Source organism: Mustelus asterias, chromosome 25 (assembly GCF_964213995.1).
Source record: "Mustelus asterias chromosome 25, sMusAst1.hap1.1, whole genome shotgun sequence".
NCBI lineage: Eukaryota > Metazoa > Chordata > Chondrichthyes > Carcharhiniformes > Triakidae > Mustelus > Mustelus asterias.
The window spans coordinates 55,029,354-55,052,202 of NC_135825.1; the positions used below are offsets into that span (position 1 = coordinate 55,029,354).

The 22,849-nt window shown below is 48.2% G+C and overlaps 1 protein-coding gene across 1 annotated transcript in view; it reads left to right on the forward strand.

Annotated features, from left to right (window-relative positions):
• Positions 1–22,849, forward strand: part of LOC144479192 (signal peptide, CUB and EGF-like domain-containing protein 3) — a 399,824-nt gene that overhangs the window by 162,298 nt on the left and 214,677 nt on the right. The window contains exon 4 of the mRNA XM_078197827.1: positions 13,553–13,687. Coding sequence (XP_078053953.1) covers positions 13,553–13,687 — 135 coding nt within the window. The remainder of the gene's footprint in view (positions 1–13,552; positions 13,688–22,849) is intronic.

A 22,849-nucleotide genomic window follows, 5' to 3' on the forward strand; every position in this document is an offset into this window, starting at 1 on the left:
TGTCTGTGTGGAGTTTGCACGTTCTCCCCGTGTCTGTGTGGGTTTCCTCCGGGTGCTCTGGTTTCCTCCCACATTCTGAAAGATGTGCTGGTTAGGTGCATTGACCTGAACAGGTGCCGGATTGTGGCGACTCGGGGATTTTCACAGTAACTTCATTGCAGTGTTAATGTAAGCCTAATGTGACTAATAAATAAACTTTACTAAGCGCCCTTTAGGTGCTTCACTGCTTAGTGGCATAACTCCCAGGATGCACAACCCACCACCATTTCCTGCCATCCACCTGCATCCTTGTGACATACTGCCTTCCTACGCCAATTGGAAAGCAAAGAGACTCACTATCCAATTGGATGATGCTTGACTGCCATCCAGAGAACCTTTTTTTTCCAGTTTTCAATATTGTTGTAACTGGGAAAGAAAAGTGTTCAAAGACAAATCTGTTCTCACATCCCAGTGATTTTTTTCCTCCAGGGTGGCACACAGCTGTGTCTGGAAGATTGACCTTCAACACCTGGAGACTCCAGGCCAATCCTGGAGAGTTGGCAACCCCACATCCGACTCACTTTGACCGGAATTCTCCGGCCGTTCACGCTGGCAGGATTCTCCGGTCCCACTGGCGGCGCACCCCTGCCCTCCTTGCCGCGGGTTTCCTGGCAACGTGGGGTGGCTTCAGTGAAAATTCCCATTGACAGCGCTGGGATCCCGCTGCCAGTGGACACGGCTTCCGCCAGCGAGAAACACGCTGAGGGGAAGCCGGAGAATCTCACCCTTTCACCTTCACCAGCAATGAACGGGAAGGTTCGTGAGAGGGTGGAAGGCAGGAGAACTTTCAATTGCCGAAAGGGATTATGGATCAAGGCAACGGAAAATGGTGGAGGGAACAAGGAAACAAAGAAAGGGTAGGCCTGGAAGAACTGTTCATGACGAAAGCAGGTTCCTTTCCAACAAACTGCTGCCTTCATAAATGTGGGCAGAGGTTATGATCTGAACCTGTTGGAACGGTGATTCTGGAAAACTGTAAAGTGCCAAAGTGGAAGTTGAGATGCTGATCCCCAGGCTTTGGTTGGACTTCATAGAGCAGCACAGCATGACAGGGGCAGAGAGAATCGAAGCTGGAGCAGGCCAGACAATTCATTATGGGTGGGATTTTCCAGTCACCGGAAAATCCCACCCTTAATGAATTCCCCCCGTGGCAGGGTTGGGAGGTGTACCTGCCACGGCAACCTCTACAAGGCATGACGGATCATCGACACGGATACCACCTTCACATAGAGATTTACAACATGGAAACAGGCCCCTTCGGCCCAACTTGTCCATGCCGTCCCTTTTTTTAAAAACCCCTAAGCGAGTCCCAATTGCCCGCTTTTGGCCCATATCCCTCTATACCCATCGTACCCATGTAACTGTCTAAACGCTTTTTAAAAGACAAAATTGTACCCGCCTCTACTACTACCTCTGGCAGCTTGTCCCAGACACTCACCACCCTCTCACACGTGAGAACATCATCCACCAGGTACACGGTACATACTCTTGCGACTCGGCCAACGTTGTCTACTAATACGCTGCAGGAAAGGATGTCCCGAGGCATGGTACATTGGGGAAACCATGCAGACGCTACGACAACGGATAAATGAACACCACTTGACAATCACCAGGCAGGAGTGTTCCCTTCCTGTCGGGGAACACTTCAGCAGTCACGGGCATTCGGCCTCTGATCTTCGGGTAAGCGTTCTCCAAGGCGTCCTTCATGGCACACGACAGCGCAGAATCGCTGAGCAGAAACTGGTAGCCAAGTTCCGCACACATGAGGACGGCCTCAACCGGGATCTTGGGTTCATGTCACACTATCTGTAACCCCCACGACTTGCCTGGGCTTGCAAAATCTCACTAACTGTCCTGGCTTGAGACAATTCACACCTGTGATTATCCCTCTCTGCGCACACTGCCTCTACCTGTAAAGACTTGATTACCTGTAAAGACTCGCATTATCTTGCAATTGTGCCTCTGTCTGTATATGCTGTGTTTGTGAACCCACCTGTCCACTCACCTGATGAAGGAGCGAGACTCCGAAAGCTCATGATTCCAAATAAACCTGTTGGACTTTAACCTGGTGTTGTGAGACTTACTGTGACCTTTGTATGGTCCATGTCCCGTCCGCTACGATTCCCCTGGTGGCTGGGACAGGAAAATTCCGCCCTATGCCTGTCAGGAGTATGATGTGGAGATGCCGGCGTTGGACTGGGGTAAACACAGTAAGAGTTTTAACAACACCAGGTTAAAGTCCAACAGGTTTATTTGGTAGCACATGCCATTAGCTTTTGGAGCGCTGCTCCTTCGTCAGATGGAGTGGAAATGTGCTCTCAAACAGGGCACAGAGACACAAAATCAAGTTACAGAATACTGATTAGAATGCGAATCTCTACAGCCAACCAGGTCTTAAAGATACAGACAATAAGGAGCAGCGCTCCGAAAGCTAATGGCATTTGCTACCAAATAAACCTGTTGGACTTTAACCTGGTGTTGTTAAAACTCTTACTGTGTCAGGAGTATGACAGCTTCCCTTACCTCAGTGCTGCCAAGGTCATTCATTACCAACTTGATCTGTGTGCTGCTTTAGGAGGGTGGCTTTCTTGATTCACTGCTTCTGGAAACAATTATGCCATGTACCTGCTGACTGAGGATCTAGCCCGTACAATGCCAGGCCAGAGTGGAGACAGAACGTTTCACAGCAATGAGTCAAGCACAAGGCTCAATAAACCCAATGTGAAGTTTCACCGAGCAAGGTTAGAAAAAGTCCAACCCTTCAGTTCTCAGTGTCAGTGATGGATGAGGGAACAGCCTCTTTCAGGGAACACTGGAGGGCACACTTAAAAACTTTATTTGAAACACTCAGTCTTGGAAAGAGAAAAGGCAATTGTGCTCGAGGGCAGATAGCGTAAGATTAATCAAAGTGACACGATCAAGAGGTAAGAGAATTAAATGGCAACCACATCAAAAGTGGCATTTCATCTCACAAAGGGTCTGTAGGCGGGCCAACACCGGGTGAAGCTACACTTTCAAATGTCATTAAGGACAGAAAGATCTTTGTCTAAAATCGCCTGCAATCAGGAGCCGCAGAATGGAGCCTGACTGGTGTGTGGGGGAACTATATCTTCTCCACATCACCATCCAATGTCTGTCATTCTCAGTCTCTTACCTTTGCTCTTGGTTTCACTCGATGAACGATATTACTGAAACAGTGCACACATTTTAATTTTGAGCGTAGGTAACTTGAGAAAGCGAACTTGCGATCAGAATGATGGGCTGTAGTTTTGTATCAAGTTGGCGAGTTATACACTATTGGTCATGACCTATTTTGGAGAATGAACAGCAGAAGGCAAGGAGTTTTTTTCTTGGGTGCCTGTTATTCAGAGAAGCCTTGGACTGGGTCCATTTGGCATGGGGTGGGGGATCATACAGAACGGTTTAAGGGGAAAATATAAACGTGGCTCTCAAAAGGAATTTAAAAAATAGCCTCACTTGTAAGTTGAGTCGGGGTGGCACAGTGGTTAGCCCTGCTGCCTCACAGTGCTAGGGACCTGGGTCTAATTCCGGCCTTGGGTCACTGCCTGTGTGGAGTTTGCACATTCTTCCCATGTCTGCATGGGTTTCCTCTGGGTGCTCCGGAGAACCCAGAGGAAACCCATGTGAGTCTCAGCTGATGAAGGAGCGGCGCTCCGAAAGCTCGTGATTCCAAATAAACCTGTCGGGCTTTAACCTGATGTTGTGAGACTTCTCCATGTGCCCACCCCAGTCCAACGCCGGCATCTCTGCATTAAAGCTGTACGGGTTAGGTTGATTGGCCCATGCTAAATTGACCCTTAATGTCAGGGGATTAGTGGGGTGAATGTATGGAGTTGTGGGGGTAGCGCCTTGGTGGGGTTGTTGTTGTCGGTACAGGCTCAATGGGCCGAACAGGCCTCCTTCTGCACTGTAGGAATTCTGTGATTCTATGGGTTGAGTATCCTGGCTTGTTAGAAGGTGTAAAGACACATGGGGCACAAAGATTCCTTCAGTTTACCAGAAAATACATGTCTCATCTGAGTTTGGGAAGGAAAGTGCTCAAAAAAATCTACTTCGATTGGAACACGTGTTTTTTTCCTGGCTCCAAAATTCTCCTTCCATCATCATCTCCAGCTTCCAGAGCAATAATGCTCTGTGTTATCTTATGTCTTTCACTCAAATGATACAGTGAGTAGGTTAAATATTTGGTAGGTTATGTTTCTGCACAATATAATAAATTACTGAAAGCAATATCATTGTTCATGTATTGATTTTGAGTTAGGTATATACATGGGGCTGAATCTTTAGACCCCATTGGACAAAGACCATGGGACAGTAAATATAAATTTCCTAACTAATTCTCGCCTGCCGCGACTGTGCAGAGTTGACACATAGGAACAGGAACAGGCCATTCGGCCCATCAAACCTGTTCCTCCATTCAATGAAATCATGGCTGATCTATGACTTAATTCCATTTACCTGCCTTTGACCTGTATCCCTCAATACCTTTGCTTCAAAAAAATTGATCTATCTCAGATTTAAAGATAACTGATCTAGCATCAACTGCCGTTTATGGAAGAGAGTTCCAAACCTCTACCATCCTTTGTGTGTGGAAGTGCTTCCAAACATCTCTCCTGAATTGTCTGCCCCTAATTTTTAAACTATTCCCCCGAGTTCCAGAATCTTCAACCAATGAAAATAGTTTGTATTTTTTCACCTTGTCTTTTCCTGTTAATATCTTGAAGACTTCGATTAGGTTACCCCATAGCCTTTTAACTTCTAAAGAAAACAGGCCCAATTTGTATAATTTCTCCTCATAACTAAACCCCTGAAGTCCAGGTATCATTCTTGTAAATCTACGCTGCACTCCCTCCGAGGCCAATATATCCTTCCTAAGGTGTGGTGCTCAGATCTGCTCACAGTACTTTAAGTGGGGGATGACCGGGGATTTGTATAGCTGCAACATAACTTCTGTGTCCTTGTATTCTAGTTCTCTAGATATAAAAACCAGTATTCCATTACCCTTCTTGATTATTTCCTGCACCTGTACGTGGCATTTTAAAGAGCTATACACCTCAACGTGCAAGATACACTAAATAGCAATTTGTATGTTGAATTAAAATTGTCGTGAATGTGTGACTTTCCTGTCCACATACTTCACTCACAACTAAGGAAATTTGGCATGTCAGCTACGACTCTCACCAACTTTTACAGATGCACCATAGAAAGCATTCTTTCTGGTTGTATCACAGCTTGGTATGGCTCCTGCTCTGCCCAAGACCGCAAGGAACTACAAAAGGTCGTGAATGTAGCCCAATCCATCACGCAAACCAGTCTCCCATCCATTGACTCTGTCTACACTTCCCGCTGCCTCGGCAAAGCAGCCAGCATAATTAAGGACCCCACGCACTCGGACATTCTCTCGTCACCTTCTTCCTTCGGGAAAAAGATACAAAAGTCTGAGGTCACGTACCAACCGACTCAAGAACAGCTTCTTCCCTGCTGCTGTCAGAGTTTTGAATGGACTTACCTTGCATTAAGTTGATCTTTCTCTACAGCCTAGCTATGACTGTAACACTACATTCTGCACTCTCTCATTTCCTTCTCTATGAATGGTATGTTTTATCTGTATAGTGCGTAAGAAACAATACTTTTCACTGTATGTTAATACATGTGACAATAATAAATCAAATCAAAATCAACAGCTAACTTTGACAACAATTAGAATTTCCTATCTGAAGATCCCAGTGGAACTGTGGTTGCAATGATGTGGAGATGCCGGCATTGGACTGGGGTGGGCTCAGTAAGAAGTCTCACAACTCCCCTGATGAAGGGGCAGCGCTCCGAAAGCTCATGATTCCAAATAAACCTGTTGGACGTTAACCTGGTGTTGAGAGACTTCTTACTGTGGTTGCAGACTGTGTGGCCATTACCATTCACTGTAATCTAAACCCTTTCCACCACTCACCATGCCCACATTTCTCATGGGCAACTGCCCATGTCGGACAAATGGCACCAACCATTTCTCATTTGACCTTGGACCCAGTGAGGGAATTGGCTAAATGCCAGGGAGCAGCGAGAAGCGAACGGTTGCTTTTTGGATTGGAGGATAGTACACACCAGTGTTGCCTACTGACCAACTGCATTTTGTAATACCTGTTAATGGCTTGAATCTGGGTGTCGTGGGCACAATTTGCAGATGACACACAACTTTGGAAGTGCAGAGAAGAGTGAGGAAGACAGTGATTGAGGAAAAGCTTCTACAATGTTTTCAGTGACATTTGGATTCTGTAGTTACTGCCATCAATGTATTCAGCACGCTGACTATTGTGGACAGTTCAGTAAGCTCCTACCCTGCACTTACCCATTTAATAGACTGTACAGGACCTTGGTGAGACCACATTTGGAATATTGTGTGCAGTTCTGGTCACCTCACTATAAGAAGGATGTGGAAGCGCTGGAAAGAGTGCAGAGGAGATTTACCAGGATGCTGCCTGGTTTGGAGGGTAGGTCTTATGAGGAAAGGTTGAGGGAGCTAGGGCTGTTCTCTCTGGAGCGGAGGAGGCTGAGGGGAGACTTAATAGAGGTTTATAAAATGATGAAGGGGATAGATAGAGTGAACGTTCAAAGACTATTTCCTCGGGTGGATGGAGCTATTACAAGGGGGCATAACTATAGGGTTCATGGTGGGAGATATAGGAAGGATATCAGAGGTAGGTTCTTTACTCAGAGAGTGGTTGGGGTATGGAATGGACTGCCTGCAGTGATAGTGGAGTCAGACACTTTAGGAACATTTAAGCGGTTATTGGATAGGCACATGGAGCACACCAGGATGATAGGGAGTGGGATAGCTTGATCTTGGTTTCAGATAAAGCTCGGCACAACATCGTGGGCCGAAGGGCCTGTTCTGTGCTGTACTGTTCTATGTTCTATGTAGATTTCAAGCCAAGTCAGATCCTCAAACAGTTTGAATCAGATCTGTGTAACATAATTGTTGGGGCGGCACGGTGGTTAGCACAGTGATCAGCGCCAGGGACCCGGGTTCGATCCCCGGCTTGGGTCACTGTCTGTTTGCACGTTTTTCCCGTGTCTGCGTGGGTTTCCTCCGGGTGCTCCGGTTTCCTCCCACAGTCTGAAAGACGTGCTGGTTAGGGTGCATTGACCTGAAGAGACGCCAGAGTGTGGCAACTGGGGGAATTTCACAGTAACTTCATTGCAGTGTTAATGTAAGCCTTACTTGTGACTAATAAATAAACTTGAAATTTTTTTTTTAAAAACCTTGACCTCTGTGGTGAGATTCTGGGTGTAACTGCTGACAATGAGAAGATGCAGTTGCTAAGTGAGATTTCCTGTTTGTAAGTTACTGGCAAATATAGCAACAAAACTGTTAACGCAACCAGGTATCGCGGGCAAACTGCATTCACCTCGCCATGCCCATTATAAAATATGAGGAGTGTACCTGTAAAGCTGCCAGCTGTCTGAGCCCATGTCACATTTTATCTCTTGGTGATGTTAAAAACGTAACTGACTAATGAAAGAAAATGACCCTGATTCAGGAGTTTGGCGACAAACATTATCCTGCCTTCCTGCTCCAGGTGATTTGTATTTCTACCATTTACTGTTTGCATTTCACATTTCCATTGTTGACTTTTTTTCTTTCCTTTTGGCCTCTGGCGATAATGTTAGTTTCTTGTTAAAAATGCTGTAACGGGTTAGCTCCCAATTACACAAGGCCCGGGCATTCTCTCCTGGAATTTTTAACGATGTTTAATTATGCCTTCATGTTCCATTCAGAGAACTGATGTGGTTCTGCAAAGGAACACTGTTAATGGATTGAGGAGATGGGACTCTTGGCAAAACATAAAATCCATGCATTGTAGCTTTCATTCCTAAAGGTGCAAACTGTTCCCAACAGAAATCTGAACCGTGACATTCCAAGGCACGAAACTGGGTTTGTTGGTGCCCATTTTGGCTGCGCCAGCACCTGGAAAGGCCCCAAAATAGTTCCCACGGTGGGCACACACACATGAGGGGAGATTTTCACCCGACGCCATGTTGATTGTGGCATTGTTGCAGGGTTCGGGAAACAGCAGGAGGAAGTGTGCAGAGCAGGGAAATCATGACACCTATCAGCATGCAACTCTGATATAAAGCCAGCCCTACATTTTAGGGCCATTTTAGAGCCCTACAGTGTTACTCCCGTGTCCCACACAGCGCTCCCCCAGTACCCGAAACGGCACACCCCAGGTGTCCAACACAGCACTCCCACCGTGTCCAACAAAGCGCTCCCCCAGTGCCCTACACAGCGCTCCCCCAGTGCCCTACACAGCGCTCCCCCAGTGCCCTACACAGCGCTCCCCCAGTGCCCTACACAGCGTTCCCCCAGTGCCCTACACAGCGCTCCCCCAGTGCCCTACACAGCGCTCCCCCAGTGCCCTACACAGCGTTCCCCCAGTGCCCTACACAGCGCTCCCCCAGTGCCCTACACATCACTCCCCCAGTGTCCCACACAGTGCTCCCACAGTGCCCAACACAGAGGTCCCTCAGTGCCCTACACAGCGTTCCCCAGTGTCCTACACAGCGCTCCCCCAGTGTCCTACACAGCGCTCCCCCAGTGCCCTACACAGCGCTCCCCCAGTGCCCTACACATCACTCCCCCAGTGTCCCACACAGCGCTCCCCCAGTGCCCAACACAGAGGTCCCTCAGTGCCCTACACAGCGTTCCCCAGTGTCCTACAGAGCGCTCCCCCAGTGTCCCACACAGCGCTCCCCCAGTGTCCTGCACAGTGCTCACCCAGTGTCCTACACAGCGCTCTCCCAGTGTTGTACACAGTGCTCCCCGAGTGCCCTACACAGCGCTCCCCCAGTGCCCTACACATCACTCTCCCAGTGCCCTACACATCACTCCCCCAGTGCCCTACACATCGCTCCCCCAGTGCTCTACACAGCGCTCCCCCAGTGCCCTACACATCGCTCCCCCAGTGCCCTACACAGCGCTCCCCCAGTGCCCTACACAGCGCTCCCCCAGTGTCCCACACAGCGCTCACCCAGTGTCCTACGTAGGGTTCCCCAGTGCCCAACACAGCGCTTCCTCAGTGCCCTACACAGCGCTCCCCCAGTGCCCTACACAGCGCTCCCCCAGTGTCCCACACAGCGCTCCCCCAGTGTCCCACACAGCGCTCCTCCAGTGTCCTACACAGCGCTCTCCCAGTGTCCCACACAGCGCTCCCCCAGTGTCCTACACAGCGCTCCCCCAGTGTCCTACACAGCGCTCCCCCAGTGCCCTACACAGCGCTCCCCCAGTGTCCTACACAGCGCTCCCCCAGTGCCCTACACAGCGCTCCCCCAGTGTCCCACACAGCGCTCCCCCAGTGCCCTACACAGCGCTCCCCCAGTGTCCTACTCAGCATCCCCCCAATTTCCTACACAACACTTCCCCAGTGTCCTACACAGCATTCACCCAGTGTCCCACACAGCGCTCCCCCAGTGCCCTACACAGCGCTCCCCCAGTGCCCTACACATCGCTCCCCCAGTGCCCTACACAGCGCTCCCCCAGTGTCCCACACAGCGCTCACCCAGTGTCCTACGTAGGGTTCCCCAGTGCCCAACACAGCGCTGCCCCAGTGTCCCACACAGCACTCACCCAGTGTCCTACGTAGGGTTCCCCAGTGCCCAACACAGTGCTCCCCCAGTGTCCCACACAGCGCTCCCCCAGTGTCCCACACAGCGCTCACCCCGTGTCCTATGTAGGGTTCCCCAGTGCCCTACACAGCGCTCCCCCAGTGTCCCACACAGCGCTTCCCCAGTGCCCTACACAGCGCTCCCCCAGTGTCCCACACAGCGCTCCCCCAGTGCCCTACACAGCGCTTCCCCAGTGCCCTACTCAGCGCTCCCCCAGTGTCCCACACAGCGCTCCCCCAGTGCCCGACACAGCGCTTCCCCAGTGCCCTACACAGCGCTCCCCCAGTGTCCCACACAGCGCTCCCCCAGTGTCCCACACAGCGCTCCTCCAGTGTCCTACACAGCGCTCTCCCAGTGTCCCACACAGCGCTCCCCCAGTGCCCTACACAGCGCTTCCCCAGTGCCCTACACAGCGCTTCCCCAGTGCCCTACACAGCGCTCCCCCAGTGTCCCACACAGCGCTCCCCCAGTGCCCTACACAGCATCCCCCCAATTTCCTACACAACACTTCCCCAGTGTCCTACACAGCATTCACCCAGTGCCCTACACAGCGCTCCCCCAGTGCCCTACACAGCGCTCCCCCAGTGCCCTACACAGCGCTCCCCCAGTGCCCTACACAGCGCTCTCCCAGTGGCCTAAACTGCGCTCTCCCAGTGGCCTACACAGCATGCCCCCAGTGCCCGATGCAGCGATCCCCCAGTGTCCTACACATCGCTCCCCCAGTGTCCTACCCAGTGCTTTCCCAGTGTCCTCCTCAGTGCTTTCCCAGTGTCCCTCTCAGCATTCCCCCAGTGTCCAACACAGCGCTCCCCCAGTGTCCAACACTGCGCTCTCCCAGTGTCCAACACTGCGCTCTCCCAGTGTCCTACACTGCGCTCTCCCAGTGTCCAACACAGCGCTCCCCCAGTGTCCAACACTGCGCTCTCCCAGTGTCCAACACTGCGCTCTCCCAGTGTCCTACACTGCGCTCTCCCAGTGTCCAACACAGCGCTCCCCCAGTGTCCAACACTGCGCTCTCCCAGTGTCCAACACAGCGCTCCCCCAGTGTCCTACACTGCGCTCTCCCAGTGTCCTACACTGCGCTCTCCCAGTGTCCTACACACTGCTGCCCAGTGGCTCCAGAAGACGGGTGGTTGACTGCTAACTTTCAGTGAATGAATCTGTAGATTGCTTTGTAGGATTAATTCAGGAATGTCCAACTTTGGGCTGCACCACCTCAACATTAACAGCATTGCTCCAACCTGGCAACAGCAAGGAGCTGACATAATGATGGCAGCTGTCGTCCTGAGAGATGAGAACTGGTTCCACGGAGCGACTGACCGGGCCCCTGAGGCAGCGCGATAGAAATCCCAATAATCCCTCACAATGTTTGAGGAAGGATTGCGGACTGCCCGTGGCTGTGTGGTCCAGCAGTCTCAGACACTGAATTTCGACCCCAGTTCGAAGGTGGGTTTAAATGCCGAAACTCTGGACAATTTATCATTTGAGGAGATTCTGGAACAATGGTCATGTCACTGGACTAGGACTGCTGAGGGCCCAGGCTCATGCTCTGGGGACCTGCGTTCAAATCCCACCATAGCAGCTGGTGGAATTTAAATTAAATTCATCAATCTGGTTTGCTGAACTGCTGTGACACCCTGAAGGTCTCTTTTCACACTTTCATCCTCAGCTATATTGGCAGCAATCTGACCTTCCCTTGCAGCACCCACAGAGTTGGATAGCTGCTGCTTATGCTGTGGGGAATTTATTAGAGTTTTTCCATAAGACATAGGAGCAGAATTAGGCCACTCGGCCCATCGAGTCTGCTCCGCCATTCAATCATGGCTGATATTTTTCTCATCCCCTAACCCCTGATCCCCTTGTTAATCAAGAACCTATCTATCTCTGTCTTAATGACACTCAATGACCTGGCCTCCACAGCCTTCTGCAGCAAAGAGTTCCACAGATTCATCACTCTCTGGTTGAAGAAATTCCTCCTCATCTCTGTTTTAAAGGATCGTCCCCTTTAGCCTGAGGTTGTGCCTTTCAAGGAAGTCTCAATCAAATTGGATAAAGGGGAATCAGTAGGTGTGCTGTATTTGGTCTTCCAGAAGGTATTCGACTAGGTACATCACAAAGATTAAGTTATAAGATTAGACCCCATGATGTTGAAGATAGTATATTGGCACAGAGAGAGAATTGGCTAATGGACAGGAAACAGTGTGCAGGGATAAGGAGTTATTTCCCAGGTTGGCGACCTGTAACCAGTGAGATTCCACAAGGATCAGTGCTGAGACCACAACTATTTACAATATATATTAATGACTTAGAGGAAGGAAGCGAATGAACTGTAGCCAAATTTGCGGACGACACAAAAATAGTGGAAAGGCAAGTTGCAAGAGGATTACAGACAGTTTACAAAGAGATATTGATAGGTTAAATATGTGGGCAAATAGTTGGCAAATGGAATATTACGTGGGAAAATGTGAAGTTGTTCATTTTGGAAGGGAGAAAAAAAGAACAGGGTATTATTTAAATGGAGAAACTGCTCTGATGAAGGGTCAGATATGGGCCCCGTATCTATGGAAGGATGTGCTGGCCTTGGAAAGGGTCCAGAGGAGGTTCACACGAATGATCCCTGGAATGAAGAGCTTTTTGTATGAGAAATGGTTGAGGACTCTTGGTCTGTACTCATTGGAGTTTAGAAGGATGAGGGGGGATCTTATTGAAACTTACAGGATACTGCGAGGCCTGGATAGAGTGGACGTGGAGAGGATGTTTCCGCTAGTTGGAAAAACTAGAACCAGAGGGCACAGGCTAAAGGGACGATCCTTTAAAACAGAGATGAGGAGGAATTTCTTCAGCCAGAGATTGGTGAATCTGTGGAACTCTTTGCCGCAGAAGGCTGTGGAGGCCGGGTCATTGAGTGTCTTTAAGACAGAGATAGAAATGTTCTTGATTAATAAGGAGATCAGTGATTATGGGGAAAGGCAGGAGAATGGGGATGAGAAAAAAATCAGCCATGATTGAATGGCGGAGCAGACTCGATGGGCCGAATGGCCTAATTCTGCTCCTGTGTCTTATGGTCTTATCCAGACTCAAAACATTGGCTCTATTATCTTCTAATGTGTGTTTACGTTGAAATAATTTGATGCAACAAGTAATTAAATAAATTCAGAATCATTTGATACTAAACTGCAACTTGTCACTTTATTTGAAGGCATATATTTGACCAGAATGGATCAGGTGGATTTGACTCGCCTCTGACAGAATGAATTCCTGTTGGGAATGTTGCTGGGTCATTAATCTCCCCAATTTTACAGCTGTATTTTTAATCTATCTTTAGATTTCTCAGTTCCTGGGTCTCTGCCAATATTTCTGCCAGTGTTTGTTGAGTTGACCATTGAAGATGTGTGTCAGGCGCTGGAGGTGAACCTCCAGTTCTTGTCACTGGTGTTCGTTCCCCGCTGGTAAAGTACGTGAACCCTTCACTGAAAGGCTGAGAATTCGAGCACTCCATGTGGAGAAACAGCTGGTACTTGTTTCATGGTTAAGACATTTTGTTGCAAAGCAAACCAATTGTTATTCCTTCCCACAGTATCTAATAACGGTCGGGGGAGGGAGAAACAGTGGAAGTGCCTCTATCTTTGCAAGTGTCTGATTTTCGATCTGTAAGGGGTGAGTGGGGGGGGTTTACTGTCCTTTTTCTGAGGGCTATTTCTCTGCCTTCCATTCCCATTCCCAGGGATTGAAAGTGGAAGGTTCATGTGAGACCAGCTTCATCTGCAGTACAGCGGAATAAGGATCATGCTTAGTTTTTGGTTAATGGTGTTTCTGTATTCTCTTTCACCAGATGTGGATGAATGTGGAGATAGCAATGGTGGGTGCCAGCAGATCTGCGTCAATATGATGGGGAGCTACGAGTGTCGATGCCGGGAAGGATTCTTCCTCAGTGACAACCAGCACACGTGCATCCTGAGGCCTGAAGGTCAGACTCCATTTTAGTGCAAGTGTCATCGGATTAAAGACACATTGTCGTGGTTTTGCCTAATTTTACATTGGCATTATCTCCTCTTTTCTCATAGCCCCCTATTCACAGAACTGATCCCTTCCAAAGAATCTGCCAGCTCTTCAGTCTAACTGCGGGAGTGAAAAGGTCCTTCTACTCCACATAGACTGGTCTCGGATGCTACTGATAACTGTGGGCGTCTCTCTCCTGTAGGTGTTCAAACCACAAGCCGGAAGTGTCAGGCTGGGACACCTTCACAAGAGAGAGGGAGAAAGACTCACTGTTCGTTCCTGACCAGTGAGCTCACCCTTATGCCACATGAGTTACCGTGGATGCCATCTACGACCGCGTGTCTCTCTTTCTTCGAGGCAGTAAAATACAACCCAGAAGTGCCACACTGGGACAGCTTCACAAGAGAGAGGGAGAAAACCACTGTTTATTCCTGACCAGTAGACCCCCTTGAGTGAGCAGTTTCGAAGCGCTCGGCCTCTTAACGGTTCTGTACCCCGGATTTATGTTCTGGCTTTTTAGTGACTCACCAAAATGGACAATGAGAGAGACTCGTCAAAGTTAATTTAAAAATAATTTATTCAAGGATAACTCCAACCAAACTCAGTCAATAAAACACAGACACTACAATACTATGCTGTGGAAGGAAAGCTCTAACGGCACAATGTAAATTCTTACACAAAAACAAGAAGAATCCTAGACCCCTCCTTAACCTTTACCTAATTGAGGGGTGTCTGAAGGCTGAGAGAATATATCACCACTCCTCGGATCGTTTTAAAAGCAATAGTCCTTGCTGCTGGATCTTCCTTGTTCTTTCCTCTGCCACAAAGTAGTTGTCTGGCTGGACACCTGAATTCACTCCTTTTTGACTTTACACAACTCTCCTGCCCCGAACTTCACAGAACTCCTTTCCGAGTTAACTGCTGTAAGGTCAACCATCTCTCCTGTCCCTTCCAGACCAGAGTTCGATCATTTTTAAAAGGCAGTTCCCTTAATTAAAATTGGCTGACTCCTCCCATCGGTCAGTTACAGAACAGTGGGGTGCAAAGTGCTTACAGGGTGAAACTGATCTGATCAGTTTCAATGACAAAGAGCCCAAACTGTTTTAGGAGGTATCTGATGGGCTGCTAAGTGTCCCAAGGTGGTTTCCTGGAACTGCGAAATGTTTTCCCATCAGTGGAGGCATTATCCTATATAGCTGGGGTAAAACTCGTTACCATTTCCATTCTCTCTCCTGTACTTGGTCAGGGCTATCGACACCCCTCTGCATAATCTTGTCAGAAAGCTTCGCCACGACTCATGGCCCCCTCCTTGGATGGTCTGGCGGTGTTGTATATTCTGATGTCTGGTTCGCAGCCATTTTGCTTAAATGTAACCTTTTAAAATAATACTGTCTTTAAAATGTCCGTTATTCCACTTGAAATTGGCCATGTTGTATCAGGTTTAATATAATGTCTGTGTATCCTATGGAGTTCATCCAAATGATGGATTTGCTACATCTTACAGGAGTGGTTGTCTGCTTTCAGTGCTGGGTCAATTGGCCAAAGTGTTGTCCAGTTATCTCAGAACAGTAATTATTTGTGAACTTCCTCTGACATCAAGTCAAAAGTTTATTTATTAGTGCCACAAGTAGGCTTATATTAACACTGCAATAAAGTTACTGTGAAAATCCCCCAGTTGCCACACTCCGGCACCTGTTCGGGTACACTGAGGGAGAATTTAGCATGGCCAATGCACCCTAACTAGCACATCCTTTTGGGAGGAAATCGGAGCACCCGGAGGAAACTCACGCAGAGACGGGGAGAACGTGCAAACTCCACACAGACAGTGACCCAAGCCGGGAATCGAACCCGGGTCCCTCTCGCTGTGAGGCAGCAGTGCTAACCACTGTGCTGCCCCATAGACAGTGATGTCAGTCGGTCTGTGAGGTTACTTTACAACTTGCTCTGTTGGAGGAAGCAAACACCAAACATCAGTTCATATTTGTGTCGGATTGTGTCCTCCTGGTCGTTCCTTTGAGCTGTTCACACCTTAGCAAACAGAAGTTAGTTAGGTGGATTACTAATAAGACCGTGTTAGGATATGAAACGCCTGTACATCTTCCTATACTGGCTTTAATATTGCTAGTTTATCGGCGAGAGCCTCTTGATCAGCCTGTCTTTTGAAGTGGTTTTACAATTCGAAATTCAGTTATAAATAATATGCCGGATGCTAACAAAATATTGGATCTTTTAAATGTGATTAGTTCATCATTTGCTGAGCGTATCACCTGAAAACTCTTCAAACAGGAGATTAGAACAATATCTCCTCATTAAACTAACAGAACATGAGGGGGCTTATGTGGAGTGTAAACACTATCAAAAACCAAAGCAAAGTGTAGCAGGATGCTGGAAGTCTGAAATATAAACAGAACATTGAGGAAATACTTATTCAATTCGGCTGCATCTGTGGAGACAGAGTTAATCGGTCGAATTTTCCCAGGCCTACAAAAGATGTGCGGGTTAGGCAGATTGGCCATGTTAAATTGCCCCTTAGTGTCAGGGGAATTAGTAGGGTAAATACGTGGGGTTACGGGGATAGGGCCTGGGTGGGATTGTGGTCAGTGCAGGCTCGATGGGCCGAATGGCCTCCTTCTGCACTGTAGGATTCTATGATTGCACAAAGATGCTTTTGGAGCCGACGAAATTTGGAAACAGGGTCAGCTCCCTGTTGTGTCCCCACTCCCCTGCACCTTTCTTAGAGACAGACTGGCAGGTTTGACGGCAATCAGCGGTGGAAAGCCAGTCAAAGCTGATAATGAGGCACTTGTCACAGTTTTCCCCACCTCAGGAGGATTTTTCCCTGGGATGGACAGGCCTCATTCTGTGTTCGGATTCCGAAAACGGATGGGGGGGCGGTTTTTCAGCAGCAGGTCCAAGCTGTGACCCGGAGAGCTTGAATCTATTTCTAAAGAGTCGTTCCCAAAAGGAGATATATCCCCAGGCAGCAGTCACTTCATATAGACTGAGGCCTTCGCTAATGCTTGTCTTTGCTGCTTTGGCAGCTGTTTCCCGCTCACTAACAGTGCCTCCATGTTGCTGCTGCTGATAAGAACATAAGAAATAGGAGCAGGAGTAGGCCATCTAGCCCCTCGAACCTGCCCCGCCATTCAATAAGATCATGGCTGATCTGAAGTGGATCAGTTCCACTTACCCACCTGATCCCTATAACCCCTAATTCCCTTACCGATCAGAAATTCATCTATCCGTGACTTAAACATATTCAACGAGGTAGCCTCCACCACGTTCAGCGATGATTGGCCATCGCTAACACTGTAAGCTGTGCTGATTGGACTGCCCAATGCTGAATGCAGCCGCCATCCCTAACTGGATGGGACTGCCAGAGGCAGATCATTAATTGGCCACCTCCAGGTAAATCACCTCCAACATCCCTCCATAGCCACCTCAAGGTTCTTGACCCAGAATTCATCCTAACATCAGGAGGAACACACTAGCGGCAAACTTCATCCCCACATTTCAAGTCGGTGATCTTTCACCTGAACTGAGAAAGTCAGAGATGCCCTTTCTGACCTTCAGAGGGTTAGCATAAACACATTGGGCCAAATGGCCTCCTTCTTGGTTGTGACTATTCTATGGTTCTATATGAGAAGTTTGAAACAAGTGCAGAAGGAGGAGATGAAAAGGGAGGGTCTGTGATAAGGTGGGAGACAGGAGAGATTGAACGACAATAGAGGTTATTGTACAAGGCAAAATGGAGATGTTCACGGGACGAGTGAAGAAAAGATGTGACCAAAGGAGTTGTTAATGGGAAAATGCAGAATCAGCACCAATAGCTCAATCCAAAATGAGACCAATAAAAGAATGGGAGCAGAGGTTACAATCTGAAATTTTTGAACTCCATGTTGGGTCCAAAAGGCTGTCAAGTGTCTAGTCAGAAGACAAGGCGTTGTTTCTCAAGTTTACACAGTAAGAAGTCTCACAACACCAGGTTAATATCCAACAGGTTTATTTGGTAGCACAAGCCAGTGGCTCATGCTACCAAATAAACCTGTTGGGCTTTAACCTGGTGTTGTGAGACTTCTTACTGTGTTTACCCCAGTCCAACGCCGGCATCTCCACATCATCTCAAGTTTACACCAGGGGCAGAGAGGTCATTTAAACACAGGAGATGCTACAACTGCCCTGAAACCTCATCCTTTTTCACTACCCAAGGTAAAACCAATTCACTTGTCCTCCTTTCAATTTAAAGTAAAGTTAAAGTTTATTTATTAGTCACAAGTAAGGCTGACATTAATACTGCAACGAAGTTACTATGAAATTTCCCACAGTCCAGCACTTGTTCAGGTCAATGCACCTAACCAGCACGTCTTTCAGAAGGTGGGAGGGAGCTGGAGTACCTGGAGGAAACCCACGCAGACATGGGGAGAACATGCAAACTCCACACAGACAGCGATCCAAGTCAGGAACTGAACCCAGGTCCGTGGCGCTGTGAGGCAGCAGTGCTAACCACTGTGCCATCGCGTCATCCCAGCACACAGTAGGGTATTCACTGTTCACAATGCAATCCCCTTAGGAGACCAAACTCAGCCTGGGTGATTGCTTTGTGGAATGTCTCCGTTCAGTCTGCAGGCATGACGTTGATGTTCCAGTCTGCTGTCATTCTAATTATCCACCTTTCCCCCGCTCTGGCCTCTCTGTCCTCATCTTCCTCCACCGTTCCAGTGAAATTCAGCTCAAACACCTGGAATAGTACCTCATCTTTCGATGAAGCACTTTACAACCTTCCGGACAAAGCATTCAGTTTAACAATTTTGGAGTCTAACTGCCGCTCCCACCTTTGGTGTCTTTTTATTTTTGGGTGTCAGTTGGATGTTAGTAATGATTCTGCATTTTCCCCATTAGCAACTCCTTTCGCCACATCTTTTGTTTCTTCACGTGTCCCCTTACCCTCTCGCCTTGCCCCATCCACTCTTTTGTTGTTTAATCTCTCCAGTCTTGCACCCAATCATCTGTCTTCCCTTTCATTCTCTTCCTCCCCCGCTCTGCTTCCCCGCCTCTTTACTTTCTTAAAACACTTTCTTCCTTTTTCCCACTGTGATAAAAGGTTATCAAACTGATGCTTTACCTCTCTCTATAGATGCCGCCAGACCTGCTGACTATTTCCACCATTTCCTGCCTACATTACTGGCATAAGTCAGTTGGGCCGAATGGCCTGTTTCTGCTGTAATTTCTGTACAATTCTAGGTAATATCTGCTGCTGTGAGGTGATCCTTCATTTACTGGCAGCCACTTGGAAAGATCACATGTAGATTTGGAAGGATGTTTATCCAAAGGGTGGCAGGGTGACACAGTGGTTAGCGCTGCTGCCTCACAGTGCCAGGGTCCTGGGTTCGATTCCCGGCTTGGGCCACTGCCTGTGTGGAGTCTGCACGGTTTCCTCTGGGTGCTCTGGTATCCTCTCACAATCCAAAAGGTGTGTGGGTTAGATGGATTGGCCATGATAAAACTGTCCCTTGGTGTCAGGGGGACTAGCTAGGGTAAATACATGGGGATAGGGCCTGGGTGGGATTGTGGTCGGTGCAGGCTCGATGGGCTGAATGGCCTCCTTCTGCACTGTTGGGATTCTATGAAAAACTGGAGAGACTGTAAATCATAAGTGCTAGAAATGCAGAAGGTGCTCACAAGCATTTATAAGAATCACATTCTGGTTAATGCTTCATTCATAAATTCTTCCGGCGGATTGGAAAATGGGAAAGCTATTTTTGATTATCTTCACATCAGATCATTGTTAGATATTTACAAGAGATCATCAGTTTATAAGAAATCAAAAGCTTGCTTTTATAGTGCCTCCAACATCCAAAGAATCATAGAATCCCTACAGTGCCCGAGGAGGCCATTCAGCCCATCAAGTCTGCACCAACCCATCTGCAACAGCCCTTCTTACCCAGGTCCTATCCCCACAACTCTGCACATTTCTCATGGCCAATCCATTTAACCTATACGTTATGGGACACTAAGGGGCAATTTAGCACAGCCAATCCATCTAATCTCCATATCTTTGGACTGTGGGAGGAAACCCACACAGACATGGGGAGAATGTGCAAACTCCACACAGTCACCCAAGGCTGGAATTGAATCCGGGTCCCTTGCACTGTGAGGTAGCAGTGCTAACCACTGTGCCACTGTGCCACCCTGCTGCTCCATCAACTCCAGCAGCCCTGGTGCCATATTATACTCTGACAAACGTTGATTGGCTTGAGGCAGAAATTCCGCCCTCGCTAACAAACTGACAAATAGACAAAAGGCGGGTAACTACAGGCCGGTTAGCTTAACGTCTGTAGTTGGGAAAATGCTGGAATCCATCATTAAAGAAGAAATAGCAGGCCATCTGGATAAGAATGGTTCGATTAAACCGACGCAGCATGGATTCATGAGGGGAAAGTCGTGCTTGACGAACTTGTTGGATTTTTATGAAGATGTGACTAGTGCGGTTGACGGAGGGGAACCGGTGGATGCGGTGTTTTTGGATTTCCAAAAGGCGTTTGATAAGGTGCCTCACAAAAGGTTGCTGAAGAAGATTGGGTCACACGGAGTTGGGGGTAGGGTGTTAGCGTGGATTGGGGATTGGGGAAGCAGAGAGTCGGAATAAATGGGTGCTTTTCTGGTTGGCAGATGGTAACTAGTGGCGTGCCGCAGGGATCGGTACTGGGGCCTCAACTATTTACCATTTATATAGACGATCTGGAGGAGGGGACTGAGTGTAGGGTAACAAAGTTTGCAGACGACACAAAGATAAGTGGAAAAGTGAATCGTGTGGAGGGCGGAGAAGGTCTGCAGAGAGATTTGGACAGGCTGAGTGAGTGGGCGAGGATCTGGCAGATGGAGTATAACGTTGACAAATGCGAGGTTATTCACTTTGGAGGAAATAATAGCAAATTGGATTATTATCTAAATGGAAAGAAATTACAACATGCTGCTGTGCAGAGGGACCTGGGGGTCCTTGTGCATGAGGCTCAAAAACCCAGTCTGCAGGTGCAACAGGTGATCAAGAAGGCAAATGGGATGTTGGCCTATATCGCAAGGGGGATAGAATATAAAAGCAGAGATGTCTTGCTGCATCTGTACAGGGCATTGGTGAGGCCGCAGCTGGAATACTGTGTGCAGTATTGGTCCCCTTATTTGCGGAAGGATATATTGGCCTTGGAGGGAGTGCAGAGAAGGTTCACCAGGTTGATACCAGAGATGAGGGGTGTTGATTATGAGGAGAGACTGAGCAGATTGGGTTTGTATTCGTTGGAATTTAGAAGGCTGAGGGGGGACCTTATAGAGACCTCTAAGATAATGAAAGGGCTGGATAGGGTAGAGGTGGAGAGATTCTTTCCACTTAGAAAGGAAACTAGAACTAGAGGGCACAGCCTCAAAATAAAGGGGGGCCAGTTTAGGACGGAGTTGAGGAGGAACTTCTTCTCTCAGAGGGTGGTGAATCTCTGGAATTCTCTGAAGTGGTGGAGACTACCTCGTTGAATATGTTTAAATCACGGATAGATGGATTCCTGATCGGTAAGGGAATTAGGGGTTATAGGGATCAGGCGGGTAAGTGGAACTGATCCACTTCAGATCAGCCATGATCTTATTGAATGGCGGGGCAGGCTCGAGGGGCTAGATGGCCTACTCCTGCTCATTTTTCTTATGTTCTTATGATTGACCAGTAGCTCCCCAGTCCCTCCAGGCACAGTGCTGTAGTGGCCAGAACAGGTACTGCAGGAAGCTGCGTGGAATGAAGCCCTGGACCCAGATGACACGTAAGTGGCAGAGGTCCGAGGGTGGGGAGGGTAGTAAAGGTCTGAGAGATTGTGAAGGGTCGGGGGGGGGGGGGGGGAAATCAGGCTCTTGGGGGATAGACCAAGAGGGAGGGTGGTCTGGAGGTCACTGGGCCTTAAGGGGAGGGTGCTTCAAGACAGAATAGGGTTCCTGATGGAGCGACACACCCTTCCCGCCTGAGCCTTCCCCCTCCTGAACTGACATCTGCTCCTCAACCTAAAAATTGAGCCTGGGGTGAAAAGGTCCTGAAGTGGCCATGAAGAGCCTTAATTGGGGCAAAGTGGGCTTCCTGTCTGTGGACCAACGCAGTGTGAAATCATAACCAGGTTATCGCAATTAGGGGTTGGGGCGGGAGGGAACCATTCGAAGGGAATCCCATCCATGTAATCTTACAAACCCGTCTTGGGGTTAATGTAAAATTCTCACCATAAACTCCGATTTTTCTCTGCATGCGTTGTCTGTCCAGCATCAATATAGCTGGAACACACTGAGTTTAATCGCCACAGGTATCGTAATCCAGACACCCAACTTCCATTGGGCCTTACCATGGAACCGTAGAAAAATTACAGCACAGAAGGAGGCCGTTTGGCCCATCTTGTCCATGCCAGCCCGAGGACACTCAGGTGCCCTTTCTAATCCCACCTTCCTGCACATACCTAAGTGATCCCGGCACACTATCTGACACAAGCAGGATAGGAACAAAATTCCGGGGTCTTTGGGACCTTAAGGCACCAGACATTCTAAAGGAACGGGTAAAATGGTGGCCACGCAGAAGAAAAATCAACAATAGGAGATAAAATTAAAACACTATCAAAATCTGAAATAAAAATTTAAAAACAGTCGGCATTGCATCGATGGAGCGAGAAACAAAGTTAACCAGACAGATTTCCTCAGAATTGTTCAAAAATTACTTCATGCATTTTTACAGAGGAGTGAATTTTTACAGCTGTGAACTACCGATGAATATTAATATTTGGAGTTCTATTTTAACAAGGCAGCAGCCAACAAGTTTTCATTTTGTACTCCCTATCACCTACTTAAACTTAACAAGTCCTTTCAATATGTGCTTACTGACTTTATAGCTGACTTGGCCACAACCCAAACAGGAGCCTAGGCATCAGTGTAGTTTTCCCTGGAGTGAGCAGTGAGTGGGACGAACAGGAGGGAGCTGTGAGCTTGTGGCAAACGGAAGGTTGTGCTGTTCTGACTGAGTGGCTCCTCTCTCTGTTTGAGCTTAACACAGTAAGAGTTTTAACAACACCAGGTTAAAGTCCAACAGGTTTATTTGGTAGCAAATGCCATGAGCTTTTGG